Below are 20201 nucleotides of genomic sequence, written 5' to 3'. Positions count from 1 at the left end.
TATATATAGATCTTTCTATATATGTAGTCTGTATTTTATGTACACACACATGTGTGTGTTGTAAAAAAAAAAAAAAAAAAAAATATGGCTAGCTAGCTAGCTATTTTATAATTCGTCTTTTCCGGGTGAAGCTTCCTCACTTTCATCAAGAATAAATTCGGGTAATGTTTGTCCTTTTAACATTGTAAATTTAGCATCTCCTCCTGAAATTCTTTCTAATAATTTTTCAATATGTTCTTTTGTAGCTATTAAATCTTCACTGATTGTTGCATATCTAATTCTTTTGTGTGGGTTGAAAACAACAACCGATGGATAATTTTTTAATTCGAAAAGTGCTCGGAAGTTTGTTTCAGTAGCTATATCAATCCACATATATCGGAAGTTTACACCACTGCAAAGAAGAGAAAAAAAAAATGTAAATATATTAAAATGGATCAAGGTGGGAAGGGAAAGAGTAAGTCAAATTAATTAGAATTTTTTAAATATATGTAAGTATGAATTATGTGTATAAAGTTTGTTTGGGAATACCGTCCACTCATTTGGGGTTTGAATTTTTCTTTTAATGTTATGAGCATTTCTTCTTCTGATTTATCCAATTTATCTCCTTCTTTTAAGTATATAACACATAATCCTTTGTCTGTTTGTTTAAAACATATATCACCATGTGATAGTTTTGTAAATTTAGGTACAGCTTCGAATTTCCATGGTTTATAGTTTGTTTTTCCTGGTGAAATATCAAAGCCTCCTCCCATAACAAAAGTTTCTGAATGTATATTTAACCAATCAAACATATTTATAAAATTATTTTTTCCTTTATATGTATCAACAACTTTATTTTTCTTTAACATAATAATAGATGGGAAGTCTTTAATGTTATATTTTTTTACCAATTCATCAAGTTCGTTATTAATATAGCAAAATAATAATTTTTTATTAAAGCTATTACTCAAAGCGTTGAGAACATAATTAGGTTTTTTTTTGTTACTAAAAATTAAAACTTTTGGCATATTTTCATGTTTTGAAAGGAAGATATTAAAGTCTTTAGTTTCTTTAATTACATCGATTTTTGATGGTATAAGGTAAGTGTATTTTTTTACATTTGCTTCATTTATTTCATCTTTAAATTCAAATTTAGGCATTGGGTTTATTGGATATACTAAAAGGTGGTGGGTATTACTAGTTTTATGATCTGGTACGTATAGTGATAATTCATCATCACATAATCGAGAATTTTGATCACAATCTATTGCACATAATGTCATTATTCCTTTAAATTTTTCTGCAACAGTATCATAATTTTTGATGACATTTTTTATATCTTTATTTGAATTTTTAAAAAATAATATGAAAAACACCTTTTCATTCCTGAATTTATTTATTACTGTATTAAAATTATGATTGTTAACAATTTGAAGGTTATGCTTGATTGACTCTAGTATTGATGCGTTAACAAAAGAGCTACAGAACTGGATAGCAAATAAAAAAAGGAGGTATAGCTTAGTCATTTTTTTCAAAAATTTTGGCTAGTTTTTTCGTCAGTTTTTTATATTTGGCCTGTATTTTGTTCTTTGTAAGCTATTTGGGTGATAACTATTTTTTTTCCATTCATAAAATAAAATCTGTTTAAGGGTTGGAAAAAAATGAAGGATTAAAAATCGATAGTAATTGTATTAACTGAAATAAAAAATAATAACATCAGTGCGAATATATGCTTATTCAATGATACATAAAAAGTGTCATAGGGTATGAAGAGTGGAACTTATATATATCTTTATTTTAAAATAAAGAAAATTAGCTATGACAAATAATTGTATAAAAATATATTCTTTAAAAATTTTATGTTATAGTCATTTGGTATTTTATTATTACTATTATTATTTATATATGTGAAAAAAATAATATAATAAAAAAAGTGAAAAAGATCAATAAAAATTATGTAATAAAAAAAAAAAAAATTTGCATTAATAAAAAAATGTAATAGGCATAATAAGCATGTATATTGTGTATATATGAAATAGTCATATGTGCCGGTTGATTTTAAGTAGAGCTAATATGCACATAAATAATTATACATAAATAAATGGATATGTATATGTATATGTGAAGAAGTTTCCATAAAAATAAACCAAACCATGTTTTGATTTTTTATAAAAATAGTATTTTTGTTTGAAATATGGGAAAATTGATAGAAAGGATTTATTTAGGTCTGCACAAGAGTGAGGGTTTTATTTGGCAATTCTACACTTAGGTTTTTAAAAAATAGGTTAAACTTATTTTATAAAATTTACACATATTTTATTTGTATATCGGAAAAATATATACATAAATAGGAGGTTATATATAAAGACTAAAAATGGAAAATAAATAAAACACATTCAAGTTATATAATATAAGTAATAAAGTTATATGTAAATTATGAAAAAATTAAGTTAAAAAAAAAAAGGAAAATAATTTAGCTCTAGTGGTAAATAACTGTTAGGTATTTTATATATTAGATATAGCACTATGCTAGGAAACGTAAATAAATTAGTAACAATTTTTTTCTACTTATTTTGTAATTATCATTATTCTAGGTAATATTGAGAGGTTTGATTTATTTATAAAATAATTTTTTTACAACCCCATTTGAATGATCATATTTAATAAAAGCATTTTTCATATTCGTTCAGTTTCTTTGAAAATATTAAGAATATATAAAACTAAATTTTTTTGTAAAAAACTGAAAACTGTTAATTTAGTGAGAATGTACTTTTTGAAGTTAGCAAGTAGTGAGTTTTAAGGAATATGTAAAATATAAAAAAGTAAAAATTTTCCAAATATATATATATTACTAATTGGATAGAGAAAACGACAAGGACATATAACTATGTTAAATATGTACATTTTAAAACTGTTTAATATTATGTGAATTTAGAGTTATATCGCCTAAATATTTGTAATGCATTTTATGGGATTATTATTTGTGTAGTTCATTTTTTATTGCAAAATACATTGGGGTGAAGACAAGATATAATTTATAGACTTGCGAGTATTTTGTTTTCTTTGGCTACGCTATATGAATATTTCTTATTATTATTTTGTTGGACTTTAGCAAATGCAGAAAAATGGAGGTTAAAGAGGAATTCCAAGAACCCACGTTGAATAATTTTGAAAAAACATTGTAGGTTTTCACTTTGTGCTTGTGTTTGTGGAAGTTTTTGTTTGCGTTTGTAGTGTGGTGTTTCTTGTTTTTTTCATTATTGTATATATGAGAATTTTATTTTCAACCTGTTTTACAGCATGGATGATTGGGTAAAGGCACTGCAGCGAGTAGATGAGGGGCGACGGTGCTTCGAAAGTTTAAAGAGGATGTTTCAAGAGATGGTTAGAATTGAAAAAGAGTATGAACGTAATTTAAGTAACTTATGCAACATATTTAATGTGTTTGAAAATGAATCTAGTGGTATAAAGAATGGAATTATTGGGATAAAAAAAAATATAGAGAGAAGATGTGATCAGATAAAAGATTTTGTTAATTATGTAGAGGTCGAAATATTAAATAATACATTAAATTCAACATTACAAAATCATCAAAATGTATTTAATTATATAAAGTTAGATGGTATTGAAAATAGTAAAATGGAAGAACAAGCAAAAAATGAAAGTTTAAAATATATAGAAAGATGTGCATATTCTTATGGATCGCTAGTTGATTCAATAAATGTTTTTCATAATAGTTTTTATTATGACCCAATAAAAAGAATTGAATTATCGAATAATTGTATTAAACAATATTTAATAGCTAAAAAACGAGAAGAAGAATATAAAAATTCAATCAATAATATTAATTATGTAGAAGAAAAAAAAGAAAAAAGATTAAAAAACATTTTACATTCATTAGAATCGATGGATTATAAACGTATTGCATGTTTGAAAGATAATGTTATGAAATATTTAATTTTTTTTATGTCCTATATTCGGAATGTACAATATGATGTTAATATGTGTATTGACATTTTTAAAGATATTGATCCATATAAAGAGATTGAAGAATATTGTTTAAAAAAAATTGAGACAAATAAAAAACAAAATGAACAACTTATTTTTTATAATAATATTGTCTCTTGGCCAATGTTAATAGATTTTGTAGATGAAATAAATACATTTTCTCGAAAAAATTATAAAAGTGGATTATCTGATCAATATATAGATGATAATACATATGATTCATCTTCTAAAAATAAATATAGTAACATGTTATTATCTTTTTTTAATATGAATACATATAAAAAATGGGTTCAAGCAGATAGATGTACGCCCATTGAAAATGAAAAGGACTATAATTCAGAAAATGAAGACTCTGATAAATCTAAGGAAGAGTATGAAGGTAGTTCAAACATTATATCAACTGGGATATTTAATGATATTATTTTTTTTAAGAAAAAGGGGAAAAGCAATGATGGTGGGAATGAAAAAGAGGAAAATGGTGAAAAAGAAACGGAGAAAAAAACGGACAATAAAGAGGACAATAAAATTGATGAAGAAAGGATTGAGGGGGAAGATCAGGGAAATGAATTAGCAGAGGAAGAGAATGAGGTAAAGGATGAACTGAAAGATGGTGAAAAATGTGATGAAAACCTGAACATGCAAGGTAGCAAAGTGGATCATATGATGAGTAGTGGAAATGACATGGAGAAAGAATATAGCTATTCAAATATAAAAAGATTATTTCAATTTAATAATAAGGATGGTGATAATTATTTATGTAGTAGTAATTATGATTTATCAAATAGTTCTAGTTCATTAAAAAATATAAGATTATTTTTTATTTTTTATTTGAAAAATATTTTTGCATATAATTTAGATGTATTGTCTGAGTTTAATATAGGGCCATTTTTTAATTCATATAACAATCGGCTAATATTTTGCGAATGCCTGATGGGGTGCATTAAAGAGGGGGATGGCATAAAGGAAGAAGAAGAAAAGGAGAAAGAAAAGGAGAAAGAAAAAGAGAAAGAAAAAGAAAAAGATGTAAACGAAATTGGGAATAAACAGAAGAAGATTAGTGATATTAGATCGATGGTTATATTTACAAAAGTGATTTTATTATTTTTGGATGCATGTAATGAATATTATGACTATTGGTCAGCAATGTATATTTTAATAGCATCTGAAAATTTATATCTTGAAGTAGATGGAAATGAAGATATAAATATAAACATGTTGCTTAAAAAATATCCATTTTTTTCATTTGAAAAAAGTAATGAAATAAATTATACAATTGATAATAAGGGGAATGATAATAGTGATTCTACTTTTGAAAATGGTAAAACTAATTTGAATAGTGATATAGATGAAAATGATATTAAAAAGGAAGATAATGTAACTAATGAGGAATGTAAAAATACGATAAATATATTTGAAGATAATAAGAGTGAGACAGGGATTGAAATGAGGGGAAGAGTAAAAAAGGAGTCTGTAAATGAAGAAGGTATAGAAAAAGAAGGAGCGGAAAATGATGGAGTAAGAATGGGGGAAAAGAAGAAAGTGTATTTGTATCGATTTTTATATGAGCATGGTTTATGGAATAATATAAAATTTTGGGAGACATGCCTTTTAATAATAATATCAGAAATAATTCAAGAGTCCATTTTATTAGAAAAATTACGATATGAAAATAAAGAATGGTTAATAAAAAATTATTTTTTTTTTTTTAAATATTTTCAAGTTTATAATAGTATGATTAATTATGGTTTATCTGTTAATCAGATTGGTTTATTATTAAACAAAATATTTCGTTTTTTTAATTTGAAAACAGATCCTATATCTAGGAAACATTTTTTTCAAATAATAGATATAGCAACAAATAAAAATATAACTTTAAATTATATTAAGATGGGACCAGAAAATATGAACAATGAATATAAAAAGTACTATATGCAATATTATAATAATTTTTTAAATGATGATTCACGAAATAGTGAAGACAAAAATTGATAACATGACAAAAAAATACGTGGATATATGCATGTGTAAGTTGATTTACTTATGTTTGTTTACTACTTACTACTTGCTACTTACTATATTTGGGGTTTGTTTTTTGTATTTTTTTACATTTTCTACCTTTTCTACATTTTAATGTGTTTGTAAAAAGTGTTTACTTTATTTTGTAAAATGCATTCGTAAAATTTTAGTAGCAACATTGAACAAATGAATTATTTAAATTAAAATATAAGTCATTTTTCAAAAAAAATTAAAAAAATGGGTAACCGGTATATATGCAATAAAAGGATGGATACTGCAATTATGGTCATTGGTTAATGAAAATATAGAAATGAAATAAAATGTGCTTATGTAATTTGTTTATACAGAAAAAGTCAGGGAGTTTTAATTGTGTATGTCTTTATGTTTAGTGTAATTAGGAAATAGTAGGGCTTCAACATATTTATAAATAAGTAAGAAGCTGATTATTTTATATGACAATTTTAAAGCAGTTTACAACATTTTGGGTGTATAAAGGTGAAGTAAATTGCTACATTTATAAGATGGAGTTTGGATATTTTTATTATATATAAAATATATACATTTTATTATTATTTTTAATTTTTTTAAATATGGCAAGTTTTGTACAATATATTTTACAAATTTTTGAAAAGAACAGAACAAAGGGAAAAATAAAAGTATGTAACATTCCCGAGAATATTTGAGTGTAATAAAACAAATGAACAGTTGCATAAGCATATAAATATGTTAACCCTGAAGATTATTATATTCTTTGATTATGTGTGGATAAATCGATACCTTATACAAATGGTAGATATATAATATGTGCATGTACATAAGAATATATAATTATATGAATGAAAATTTTATAAGTTGTCATAAATTTGAGTTTGAAAGAAGATGAGATATTGTTGTATATAAAAAGGGATATATATAATAGTTAATATTTCATTTTATGTAAACTATTTTTTAATAAATAAAATTTTTTTTTTTTTTTTTTTTCTTTTTACTTTTAACTATTTTGTAAAATGAATAATGGTTAATATATGGCAAAAAATGAAAACACAAAAAAAAGTGGGGGTATGGATGTTTTTTTATTTTCTATATAAATTATAGTAAATCTGTTTATGGCTCTTTTTGAAAGTGCGTATTATATATATTATATATTATTTTTGAATAATAATAATTAAGTAAAAATAATATGTATGGTTTTTCTTTTTCATTTTTGGAATATCATAGTTTATTCTATATATTCTTAAAAAATGTAAAAAAAAATATATATAATATATATTATTATATGGCTTATATATATGTGTATAATATTTATATATAGCATTTTTGTATTCTTTTTGTTTTTTTTTTAAATTAATTTTTATAAAAGCTTCAAGCATATGTCAAAATTTTAAGTACGAAATTGTATAAATACATACTCGTATGTATATTGTTATATTTGCCAATTTAAGGGGAAATAGAATAGTAATAAAAATACGCGGATATTACAAATTACATACATTTTAATTATAGCAGTATATTGAATTAAAAATTTATATATTTTAATTTTTAGCAGTGAAAAATGTATAAATATTTAAATAGAAAAATATATGGAAATGAAAAATGTTATGTAAATATGATTTGCTAATTTATATATGAAGCTATTTATTTATTATATTATTGCATATATTGTAAATTCATTTTTTTGTATATATGCACATTATTATGTATTAGTATTTTTATGTTTATATATTTATTATTGTAGGGATATGAAAAAATAATAAAAAAAAAATAATATTATATACGTACTCGAATTATTTAGCTTGTTATTTCACAATTTACAAGATTCAAATTAAATCGAATAAGTACATATATAAATGTGTGTTTCTGTTGTAAAAAAATTTTGGAATTCTAAACTAAATTTGTTTTTATGTTTTATGTTTTAAGATAGATATTAAACATTTTTCTTTTTTAATTTATATAAAATATAAAAAAAAAAAGAAAGAAAAGAACAAAAAGAGAAAAAAGATAAATGTATTTTGGCTATTTTATAAAATATGTATAAAATCGATAAAGCCATGTGGTTGTAGTAATAACATTTTTTATATAAAATATAAATTATTAAAAATGTGAAAAAAAAAAACTATTCACATATATGAATAATATATATTTATATGTACAAATTTGTGTATGTATAATTTTTGAATTGAAAAATAATTTAAACGATTTGGAAATTTAGGAAATTTAGGAAAATTTGTATAATAGCAACACCAAAATAAGTCGATGAAATAATAATAAAAAAACATATGAATGTGTGTGTGTGTAATTTGGATACATACAAACTTTGTTTATGAAGATACATGCTTATGGTAATTTATGTAAACTTGTTTGTGTGTGTATTCCAAAATGTTTAGAAATGTAAGGGATTATTTCAAAAATAATAATGAGGGTGAAGAAAATGAGGATAATAATATTAACAAATCAGGTGATCATGAAGGTGAAAATGGGTTAGATAATTCTAAAGGTCCATTATCTTCAGATGGTAATTTAAATGAGCAGAAACGTGATGATGGAAATGTAAGTAATGATATAAATATGTTAGGTTCAAATAGTTGGAATGATAAAGAAGCATCTGAGTTAGAGAAAACAAAACAAAGTTATAATGAAATGGATTCTCGAACTTGTGATGAAGATAATGGAATAGATGGTAGTGAATTGAAAAGAAGAAAAATAAATGATACAGAAGAATTAGAAAATGGAAATAATAATGAAGTGGTAAACGAAGAAATTAGTGAAGAAAAAGTAAATTATTTACAACAAAAGTTAGAACAATTATTAGCAGAAACAAAAAGATATACAGAAAAATTATCTGGACAAAGAATACAAATGAATACCCAAGCAAAAAGAGATAAAAGTCGAAGATGTGCTATGACTGAAAAGGAGGAAGATTATGTATTATTGAAAGAAGCAGATGATGATGATGATACATTAATTATTAAGCAACCTCGAAATATTAGTGGATGCATGAAACCATATCAAATAGAAGGTTTAAATTGGTTATATCAATTATATAGACATAAAATAAATGGCATTTTAGCAGATGAGATGGGTTTAGGAAAAACATTACAAACAATAAGTTTATTATGCTATTTACGATTTAATAAAAATATAAAAAGAAAAAGTATAATAATTTGTCCAAGATCAACTTTAGATAATTGGTATGAAGAAATAAAAAAATGGTGTACTGAAATGAAACCATTTAAATATTATGGAAGTAAAGATCAAAGAAAAGAATTAAATAGAACAGTATTACATTCTGATTATGATGTATTATTAACAACTTATGAAATAGTTATAAAAGATAAAAGTGCTTTATATGATATAGATTGGTTTTTTTTAGTTATTGATGAAGCACATAGAATAAAAAATGATAAGAGTGTTTTAAGTTCATCTGTTCGATTTTTAAAATCAGAAAACAGATTATTAATTACTGGTACACCTTTACATAATAATTTAAAAGAATTATGGTCTTTATTAAATTTTTTAATGCCTAAGATATTTGACAATTCAGAAGAATTTGATAACTTATTTAATATATCTAAAATAAGTACTAATGATAATAAACAAAGTGAAATAATAACACAATTACATACTATATTAAAACCATTTATGCTTAGACGATTAAAAGTAGAAGTAGAACAATCTTTACCCCCTAAAAGAGAAATATATATATTTGTGGGTATGTCAAAATTACAGAAAAAATTATATTCAGATATATTAAGTAAAAATATTGATGTTATTAATGCTATGACAGGTAGTAAAAATCAAATGCTAAATATTTTAATGCAATTAAGAAAATGTTGTAATCATCCATATTTATTTGATGGAATAGAAGAACCTCCATATATTGAAGGAAATCATCTTATCGAAACATCTGGAAAAATGTCATTATTAGATAAATTATTACCTAGATTAAAAAAAGAGAATTCTAGGGTTTTATTATTTTCTCAAATGACTAGATTATTAGATATTATTGATGATTATTGTCGATGGAAAAAATATGAGTATTTACGAATTGATGGTTCAACTGTTGGAGATGAAAGACAGATAAGAATTAATAAATTTAATGAGCCTAATAGTAAATATTTTATTTTTTTATTATCAACTAGAGCAGGAGGTATTGGAATAAATCTAACCACTGCCGATATTGTTATATTATTTGATTCAGATTATAATCCACAAATGGATATTCAAGCAATGGATAGAGCACATAGAATAGGACAAAAAAAACGAGTTATTGTTTATAGATTTGTTACTCAAAATTCTGTAGAAGAAAAGATTGTTGAAAGAGCAGCAAAAAAATTAAAATTAGACTCTTTAATTATACAAAAAGGTAAATTAAATTTAAATAATAAAGAAAATAATAAACAGGAATTACATGATATATTAAATTTTGGAGCTCCTGAAGTTTACAAAACACAAGATATATCTTCAATTTCTGATGAAGATATTGATATAATTTTGGCTGATGCTGAAAAGAGAACTATTGAAATTGAAAAAAAATTAAAAAACCTTGAAAATATTTTTGATTTAACTAATATATCTTTAGATGGTGGATTAAATATGTATAATGATTTGGAAAAAGAAGAATCGGATGACTCGAGTGATGAAGATGGAAGTGATGAGGATGACGAAGAAGATGATGAAGACGATGAAAATGAATCGGAAGGTGGTGATGGAAATAATTTAGATAATCAGGTTGGAGAAGATGGAATAGTAGATGAAACATTAAAGAAGAAGAAAAAAAAGAAGAAAAAAAAAAAATTACATAAATCAAAAAGTACTATTAAGAAATTTTTAAAAAATAATAAAAAACATATGATATTTTTAGATTTAGGAGAACGAAAAAGTAAATGGAAAGTTATGAACACAGCATGTACAAAAACTAATAAAAAAAAAATAATACTTTGTGGATGGAAAGCAGAAGCAAGAGGGGGTCATGATTTTCAATTTTTTAATAATGAAAAATTAGATGAATTAGAAAAGATTGAAGAAAAATGGAATAATTATCATATAAATCAACAAAAAATTAAAGAAATTGTTGAAGCACAAAATGAGAAAGAAGACTTTGAAAAAATAGTTAATATACATGAATTTTTAACACACCATGGAAAAGATATATATAATTTGATTAATCTTATAAATCCAAACATTTTGAATGAGGTTAATACTGGTGATAGTACTGAAGAGAAGGATGGAGTTAAGAATCCCGAAGAGGATGGAAATGAAGGAGGTAAAAAATTAAGTGATTTTAATGGTGCAGTAAATATATATAGTAAACATAATGGGGTGAGTAATGAAAGCCGAAACACCGATGATAAAAATGGTGAAAGTAAAGATATGGATAACGAGTTTTATAAGAGCAAAATTATTAAATTGTTAGAGACAAAAAAAAAAATGAATATGATACGATTTAGGGAAAAAAATGTGAAAAGCTGTTATGAATATATGATAAATTTTGTTAAAAAAAACTTAGTTCCTAGTTCTAATGGGGATGCAGGAACTGGTAGTAATAATAAAAAAAATAAAAATAATAATAAAAAAGTAAAGAAAGAAGTAAGCGAAGATATATCAACTATTGATATTGAAGAAATAAAAATGGAAAAACAAAAATTATTAAAGCAAGGATTTGCAAAATGGAACAAAGCTGAATTTAATAAATTGATGAGTGCATTGATAATTCATGGGTGTGATAACATCGATTATATATATGAGAAATATTTTCTCAATTCAAAGAAATCTATGGAGGATATAAAAAGTTATTTGAAAGTTTTCTTCAGGAAATATGATCAAGTAAAAGGGGTAAGTTTGCTTTTATTGATTCATTTTTACATATTGTACATCCATATTTGTATTTATGAATGCGGGATTTTTTAATTTTTACTATACATTTTAATGGTTTATTTGTTTCTTAGGGTATACGATTGTTTGAGAAAATTCGAAACTCAGATTTGCAGAGGCAGATTATACAGGAAGAAAACGACATGATAGCTAATTATGTAAGATATAATTTTTTTTCATGTCTATAACATAATTCATTAATTTTATTATTTTTAATTTATATTGGTTGGCTTTATATTTATTTTTATTTCTTTCACGCGTACCGATTTCAGGTTGAAAAGCAACTCGCTAATGGCGTTGATACAATTGACAAATTGCAACTCCCTCCAAATTTTCGTTACGAAAATGTGTATATTCAACCAGAGCCAGTCAATACAACTGGGGGAGCAAATGATGCAGTCGAGAAAGTATCTGAAGAAGAAATTCTTTATTTCGAAAGAGAAAACAAAATATTGCTATGGTTGTTGTATCAAGAGGGTGTAGTTCAAACAAAAAGTATTCATATTTTGGTTAGTTAATAAAAGATAATACGAAAAAAAAAAAGTGTGATATTTTATGACTGCCTTTTTTGTGTAAGGCATATATTGAAACATATTTGTTTGTATTTTTTTTATGTAGACACCATATTATTGGGCTGAGACCTACAATTTTTTCAAGTATGCAACAACTCCACTGGAAAATATTGAATACAGGTGTCGACTGATTGTCGATGCTATCATGGAATTAAATAGAAAGGTAAGAAACGAATAAAAAAAATATATGTATATCCTTTATCGTGCATATTTTATATAAGGAAAATACATATGTGTGTGCGTTTTATTTTGTATAGAATATAAAATCTTCCAATAGTAAGGAAAGAAGAAGAGGTTAATTTGGAAAATAATAGCTATTTTTTTTTTTTTATGACCATGCAATAATAATTTTTCACATTATAAATTTACAGTATAAATAAAGCTAATGTATTATGTACATTTTTTTTTTTTAATTTTTGTTTTATTAATATGCAAGAAAAAATACATTGTCTTTAGCTTATTGTATCATTAATTTGTGACATGTTCATATATTTTATTACTATATATTTTTTACTACTATATAGCTACCTATTTTTATTATATAATAATAATTATATATATATGTGTGTTTTTTTTTTGTTCGATATTCTAAGTTCTGATAAATATGTGAAATTTTAAGTATTATTTTGCATGTGATTGTATGGATATTCTCTGATTATGTGGATAGGCATGTTTATGTACATATTTATACATAATCACGCAGATATTTGATATATACAAATCTCTATATATATATATTGAGTATATTTAAACGATTTTTCAAATTTTTGCCTATGTTTTTTAAATTGTCAAATTAGCTTAAAATTTTATAAACAATATTTTTTTATAATTTATTTTTTTCTTTTGCCTTCACATATGCCAAAATTTTGTCGTTAAAATTTATACTATATTATTGATAACTAAGAATATTGAAAATAATAATAAAAAAATGAAATAAATTGAATTATATGCCATAAATAGGCTAAATTTGTATAATATTACGAACCAGCGGAATTATGACAACTACAAAAGAAAAAATAAATTATAAAGCTTTTCTCTTTCAAAAAATAAATGTACTAATAAAACCTTTTTATTTTTTTTTACTTATATGTATAAAATTTTTTAAATGGAAAATAAATTTTTTTTTATATATTTGGCATCTTGAAAAGTGCCCCTACTTTAGCAATATATTATATGCATATATCTATATTATATATATATATTATGGTGTATGGTATTATCTGAAAATTATTGCCATATAAGAATTTTTTTTTTGTTATTTTATATTTTATTTTTAAATGTTCTTTTTTATGATAATTTTGTGAACAATTATTATTTATTATTATTTTTCTTGAGCATAGTTTGGCTTATTTTTCTTCTAATAATTTCCTTTTTCCGATTAAAAATTTTTAACATTTTTTTAAAACATGTCATATTCCAACACGCGGAGGAAAAGTGGTAACCAAATTCCCCAGAGAAGTGGTTATAACAATTATGAATTTAATGATGAAATTCAAAATGCAATAGGAGTTATACAATCTTATACATCCAAAATTTCAAAAATAGTAAGAAATATAGTTTATTTATAATTTTGCTTATTTTTTTTTATCACTTTTATAAATATTAAAAGTTTTATTTTATACTAAAATGGTTGAAAGATTATATTTGAAAAAATAAATGTATATATCTATGTTTTTGTGGAAAAATATATATTTTTTAATTTTTTTTAATCAATAATTTTAGAATAATGATGAAGAATGTTCTATAGAAAACTCGGAGAGAGTGTAAGCATATAAAAAGGGAAAAAATATATAAACAATTAGTACACATATTATTTATATGGCTATATACTAGTATACATAAGTTGCACTATATCACTCCTATATGAGGAGTGGTATTAGTAATATAAAGTGTTATGGAATATTTAAATAATACGATATATTTGTATATGCTTAAAAAGTGCAATGAGTATAATATCATGGAATATATGGATTTTGCATTGACTTAGCATTTCTAATAGTAACTAATGATGTAGAAAAAACAATGATATATGATTTTTTTTTTGATTTAGGCAAGAATTGGTACAAAATGGGAAATTAAAAATAGAGGAAATACAACAGAAATTGAAGAGGTACTCTAGAAATATCGAAAGTCTTCCTCAAAATGAGAAGGTACTGCTTGTTATGATATATTTTATGTTTATTCATTTTGTATGTAAAGTATAGTTTAAAATGTTCATTTGGGTTGGTATATTATTTGTTTTTAAATATATTTTATTTTTTATAAAATTTGTAACAGATTCGTATGAAGCTAGTTATGCAGAAATTATCCACCTCATACATGAAAGCAGTTGATAATTTTCAAAAGGCATCAAAAAATTATATAAATAAAACAACAATGAATGAAATGTCTAATCAAAATAATAGAAGATATGGAAATGAAGAATATGATTCATATAATAATTTTTCACGAAAATCTAATTCTAATTATGATACAAATAGGGATAAATTAGATGTCAATATTTATGATTACAATTTTTATGAAAATGAAGATAGTGATACATTTTATAAAAACGGAGGGAATTTTGAGCATGAAAATTTAGAGGCTGGTTATGGTAAAAAAAGAAATAGTAGAAAATATAAAAATAATATGTTTTCACGTGGTAACGGAAATGATGTAAATGAGCATTTATTACAAAATAATGAAGAATATTTAGAAAATGAAAATAATGGATATTATAATGATAGGCAATTTGTATCTATAAATACTACCGATATTGAACATGAAATATTAAACCAAAAAAATAAAGAAATAAAAAAATTACATGGTGATATAGTAAACATTCAAGAATTATATAAAGAGTTATTTGATCAAGTAAATGTTCAAGGTGAAGCTATTGATAATATAGATTCACATATGGCTAGTACTCATGATCATATTATGATGTCTGGTCGTGAAATTGAAATTACTAGAAATAGATATTCTACAAGTATTCGATGTATTAGCTACCTTTTTATTATTTTAATAATTTTAGTAATAATAATTTTGGTGACTTTTAAGATTATATAAAGTAAACAAAATGAATGATCGAGCTTTTTTACAGAATCATCCGAGTGTATATAGTGCATATGCACGCTAACATATTTGTGTTATATTTAGTTGCTATTTTGGTTAATATTTTTGTTATTGTTTGCTTTGTATCATCCTTAAAATTGGTAATACATATTTATATTAAAGAAGAATAGGGGCATTTTCATGTAGCAAAATGGGGAACAAACAGAATGGTGGTGATTCAAAATTATTTAATTTTATTTCTTTATTTTTTCATTATTTGAAGATGAAATATATATTTGTATAGAGGGATAGTTTACAAAGTAGTTATAATTCATACGAAAGTTTGTTATTAAATACGATAGTTTCTACTAAGGGCTATTTTTTTTTATAAAAATTTTTTGAATTGAAGATTTTAATTTTGTGCATATCGTATATATACGTACACTGAAAAAACAATTTTCATATTTTTTTTAGAAAATATTTTTACATATTTTATAATGACATATGTTTAGGATGATAATGGATTGATGTGTTTGGGAAAAACCAGTTAGGGTATTCCCTTTACTTTGTTGATCCATACATAATTAATTTCTTCACTTCATAATTTATATAGTATATATATACATCTTGTAAATATTTTTTAATTCATTATAATGTATTGCATTATTTTGGTTGCATTATTGTGTTATTATTATTTTGTAATATTATAATAATTTCCCTTTTAACATTTTACTATTCGAAATGCCATATATTAATCACTTTAAGTATTTTTTTTATTTCGTTTCCGTCTTTTAACAATCCGTGTTTTCATATATACAACATGTTATGTTATTGTAAACAAATTTACTTTTTATTATATAATAGACTGATATTTTAATTTTTTTTTTTGACTTTCACTTTCTTTATATTTAACCCTTTAAAGGTGAAGGGGGTAATGGGTGTACATATATAATAGTATACTTATTAATATAATAAAAATATGATTAACTATTTATATTTTAATGATATGTATTGTAAAATTAAAAGAATAAACAGTTGTAAGAAACGGGTTGGTAAATAGGAGAGATTACACCCCCAAAGAAAGGGCTCATCATTTTACTATTTTTGGATTTTCATTTGGTCATTCCTTCTAGTATTTTACAATTATAGCTACATAAGCATAACAAAATTTATAGGAAAAATCTAACTAATGTACAAAATAAATTGTGAAGGGTGCATGTGATTTATGATAGCATTAAAGTTATGATCATATTTTGCTATGAATGAGGAAATAGTATATTATTATAATTTTTCAAAAACTAAAAAATTATTTAAAAAAAAAAAAAAATTACATTAGAATAGGATAAATTAATTTAAGAGAAATATATTGAAACTTGTAATGTAGGCTCTGAATATTTGCAGTTAATTTTTGAGGGGTTTCTACAAAATGGTTACTGCATAAAAATTAATATGGGTAATTGAAAAATAGTATACAAGATTTATACATATTTATATATACGAATTTGATAGTATGAGATATATTTTATTTTTATTAAAAAAAGAAAAGAAGTTATTATTAATAATTTATAGATGGTAAAAAACAATTATATTTAATCGATAAGGATGTAAAATAAAATTTTTGATGATGGCTATATATTTTTTGGCTTATTGAAGAGAAAAATTGTAAATTATAGTTTCCCTGTTTTTAAAAAGTTATTATTATAATATATTTATATTAAATACTTATTATGAGTATTATTAATTTGAACAGCTGCATATTTTAACAAGTTAATGTTTATGATTGTTTTTTGTATGTAGTTATAATATCTACATTGTATGGATAAAAAAAAAAAAGCAAAGTGTAAAAAAAAGTTAATATCAAGTTAGTGTATACAAAATGCCAACAATTTCTGTACATGAAGACGATTTAGTGGAAAAGTTAGGAAAGAAATATAATGACGAAGAATTGACAAATATATGTTTTGATTTTGGGTTAGAAATTGATGATGTTGAAATAAAAAATGGAAAAAAAATATATAAAATCGAAGTACCTGCAAATAGGTATGATCTAGTATGTGCTGAAGGATTATGTAGGTCTCTAAAGAGTTTCATAGGAATACATGAAGATATAAAATATAATATAATTAAAGATATTGGAGATAATAATAGTAGCAATAACAAAGTTAATGAGAAGCATCTGTTAGAAGTTGAATCATCAGTAGACAAAAAACGAGGATATGTTGTATCATGTGTTTTGAAAAATATAAAAATGAATGATCAGATTTATAATAATATTATAGAATTACAAGAAAAGCTACATCATAATATTGGAAAAAAGAGAACAGTACTAGCTATTGGTATACATGATTATGATAAAATAAAGTTTCCTGTTAAATATAAATTTGAAGAAAAAAAAAAAATAAATTTTATTCCATTAAATGAAAATAAGAATTTAAATGGGTGTGATTTATTTAAATTTTATGATGATAATATAAATTTAAAACCATATTTAAAAATTTTAAAAGATTTTGACAAATATCCATTAATAGTAGATTCAGAAAATAATATTCTTTCATTACCTCCAATAATAAATTGTGATTATACAAAAATTACATTAAATACAAAAAATATATTTGTTGAATGTACAGGTATAGATTTAAATAAGTTGGAAATATGTTTAAACATAATTAGTTCTATGCTATCCGAATATTCTCAACCTAAATATACAATTCATTCGGTTTTAGTATCATATAATGAAAATCATGAGCTTGAAAAAGGAAATAAGCATTTATATCCAAATTTTAAAAATAAAAAATTAACATGTGATATAGAATATGTTCGTAAACTATCTGGAATAGTAGATATAACTATAGAGGATATAAAAAGATTATTAAAAAAAATGATGATTCCTGTAACTAATGTAATAAATAATACAACATTTGAAGTAGATGTTCCATTTTATAGATCAGATATTATGCATGCATGTGATATTGTTGAAGATATAGCAATAGCTTATGGGTATGGTAACATTAAACATGAACCTATAGAAATATCTAAAAAACATTTATTAAATACAGTTTCTGATATGTTTAGAAATTCAATGACAGAATGTGGTTATATTGAGGTGTTAACAAATGCTTTATTATCTATGAAAGAGAATTATGATTATATGTTTAGAAAGCATATAGATTATGATACAACAATTGATAATAAACTTGTAGATAGTTATAATCCTTTATATCCTCCTGTACAAATTATGAACTCTAAAACGTCTGAATATGAAATAATTAGAACTTCTTTAATTGTAAACTTATTAAAATTTGTAGCAGCAAATAAACATAGAGAATTACCTTTACGATTTTTTGAAATTGGGGATATATCTTATACTATATATAATAAAACAGATACAAATGCATTTAATAAAAGAAATTTATCTATAATTTTTGCTGATAAAGTAACAGCTGGGTTAGAAGAAATTCATGGTGTTTTAGAATCCATTTTGAAAGATTTTCAGTTATTTAGTCACTATAAAATTGATGAAAAACGAAAAGAAAATATTCATATTCGATCTGACGTATACTATGAGCTAGTTTCAATAAATGGTAAAATTGCATGAGTTATGTAAAAAATGTGCATATGAATAGGTTCATAAATTTTTCTTCAATTATTTTATAACATGATATTATATGACTAATTAGCTAGTTGTGTTACTATTTTCCGTTTTTTAAAACATTAATTTTATATTTTTTTTAGATCCTTCATTCCTTGACGAGCGTGTTGTTAATATTGTTTTGCGACCTCAGAATTTGATCGTCGGAATTATGGGGATAATACATCCTAACGTTTTAGAAAATTTTTCGATAAACATTCCAGGTTAGCAATTAAAATGAATACTATAGGGTTTTGCGTGAAAATAGTTATATGACATTAAAATGGATATCCTTTTACACATTACACCTTTGATTTCTTTTTTTTTAGTATCTGCAATTGAGATAAACTTAGATGCACTTCTTAGCGTTTTGTTTGTTTAATTCTGTATCAAGAATATGTAAAGTATGAGCCTAATTGTCGACTATTTCAATTGGGATAACTAATGTATTAAGTTATGAAAGAATGGGATATAGGATTGTAGTGGTTTCTCTTTTTTATGGAGTCTTTGATTTTTCGTCAAAATAATTAAAAGCAAACTTGTATACATTATCTGGGTGGGATTGTAATAATTTAGCTATGAATTCTGATAAAATTTCTTCGAAATATTTTGGAATTTCATAGGAATCTAAATTAATTTTTTCTACCTTTTTAAATTCGAAATTGTTTTCTTCCATTTGAAAATACGAAGTAAATAAATAGAGAAATAAAGAAATGATGATGATGAGAATACTATTTATACAAGTTATATGAGCATATAGCTTTAAGGAAACAAAAAGTTTAAAAAAATTAATAATAAAAATCCAAATTAATGTTTCTAAAAGTGAGGGTGTTTAATATGCGTATTTATTGGGAAATTTACGATTAGGCATAGGTGGTATAAACAAGCTTGCGCAGTTTGAATATGCCGTAATTGTTTATTTGATTTTACTTGTTTATTATTTTATTTAATTTTATTTCGATGGCCTAGCGAAAGACATCAAGTAGCAATATGGCATGTATGTGGATAGGCAAAAAAGCGGAATGTGATATTCCTTATATTTTAATGTGTATACATATTTTTTTATATTTTTTTTCTTAATAATAAACTATAAA

The 20201-nt window shown here is 23.5% G+C and overlaps 5 protein-coding genes across 5 annotated transcripts; 4 read left to right on the top strand and 1 right to left on the bottom strand.

The window, feature by feature from the left end:
* Positions 1 to 105: 105 nt before the first annotated feature.
* Positions 106 to 1505, bottom strand: PVVCY_0900370 (thioredoxin, putative; the record flags this gene model as incomplete). Its single annotated transcript, XM_008626379.1, has 2 exons — positions 106 to 391; positions 529 to 1505. The coding sequence occupies 2 exons, from the start codon at positions 1503 to 1505 to the stop codon at positions 106 to 108; spliced, it is 1263 nt and encodes a 420-aa protein (XP_008624601.1).
* Positions 1506 to 3104: 1599 nt separating this feature from the next.
* On the top strand, positions 3105 to 5976 carry PVVCY_0900360 (conserved Plasmodium protein, unknown function; the record flags this gene model as incomplete). The annotated part of the gene is made up of 2 exons (XM_008626378.2): positions 3105 to 3160; positions 3279 to 5976. The coding sequence occupies 2 exons, from the start codon at positions 3105 to 3107 to the stop codon at positions 5974 to 5976; spliced, it is 2754 nt and encodes a 917-aa protein (XP_008624600.2).
* Positions 5977 to 8379: 2403 nt separating this feature from the next.
* Positions 8380 to 12745, top strand: PVVCY_0900350 (chromatin remodeling protein, putative; the record flags this gene model as incomplete). Its single annotated transcript, XM_008626377.1, has 5 exons — positions 8380 to 11835; positions 11949 to 12032; positions 12147 to 12383; positions 12493 to 12609; positions 12704 to 12745. The coding sequence occupies 5 exons, from the start codon at positions 8380 to 8382 to the stop codon at positions 12743 to 12745; spliced, it is 3936 nt and encodes a 1311-aa protein (XP_008624599.1).
* A 1107-nt stretch (positions 12746 to 13852) lies between these two features.
* Positions 13853 to 15494, top strand: PVVCY_0900340 (syntaxin, putative; the record flags this gene model as incomplete). The annotated part of the gene is made up of 4 exons (XM_008626376.1): positions 13853 to 13990; positions 14169 to 14209; positions 14497 to 14596; positions 14724 to 15494. 4 exons carry the CDS (start codon positions 13853 to 13855, stop codon positions 15492 to 15494), a joined length of 1050 nt encoding a protein of 349 aa, XP_008624598.1.
* Positions 15495 to 17355: 1861 nt separating this feature from the next.
* Positions 17356 to 19489, top strand: PVVCY_0900330 (phenylalanine--tRNA ligase beta subunit, putative; the record flags this gene model as incomplete). The annotated part of the gene is made up of 3 exons (XM_008626375.2): positions 17356 to 19060; positions 19212 to 19331; positions 19437 to 19489. 3 exons carry the CDS (start codon positions 17356 to 17358, stop codon positions 19487 to 19489), a joined length of 1878 nt encoding a protein of 625 aa, XP_008624597.2.
* Positions 19490 to 20201: the final 712 nt, after the last annotated feature.

Source organism: Plasmodium vinckei (assembly GCF_900681995.1).
Source record: "Plasmodium vinckei vinckei genome assembly, chromosome: PVVCY_09".
NCBI lineage: Eukaryota > Apicomplexa > Aconoidasida > Haemosporida > Plasmodiidae > Plasmodium > Plasmodium vinckei.
The sequence above is the reverse complement of the archived record's forward strand: the minus strand, read 5'-3'. Positions and strand labels throughout refer to the sequence as shown.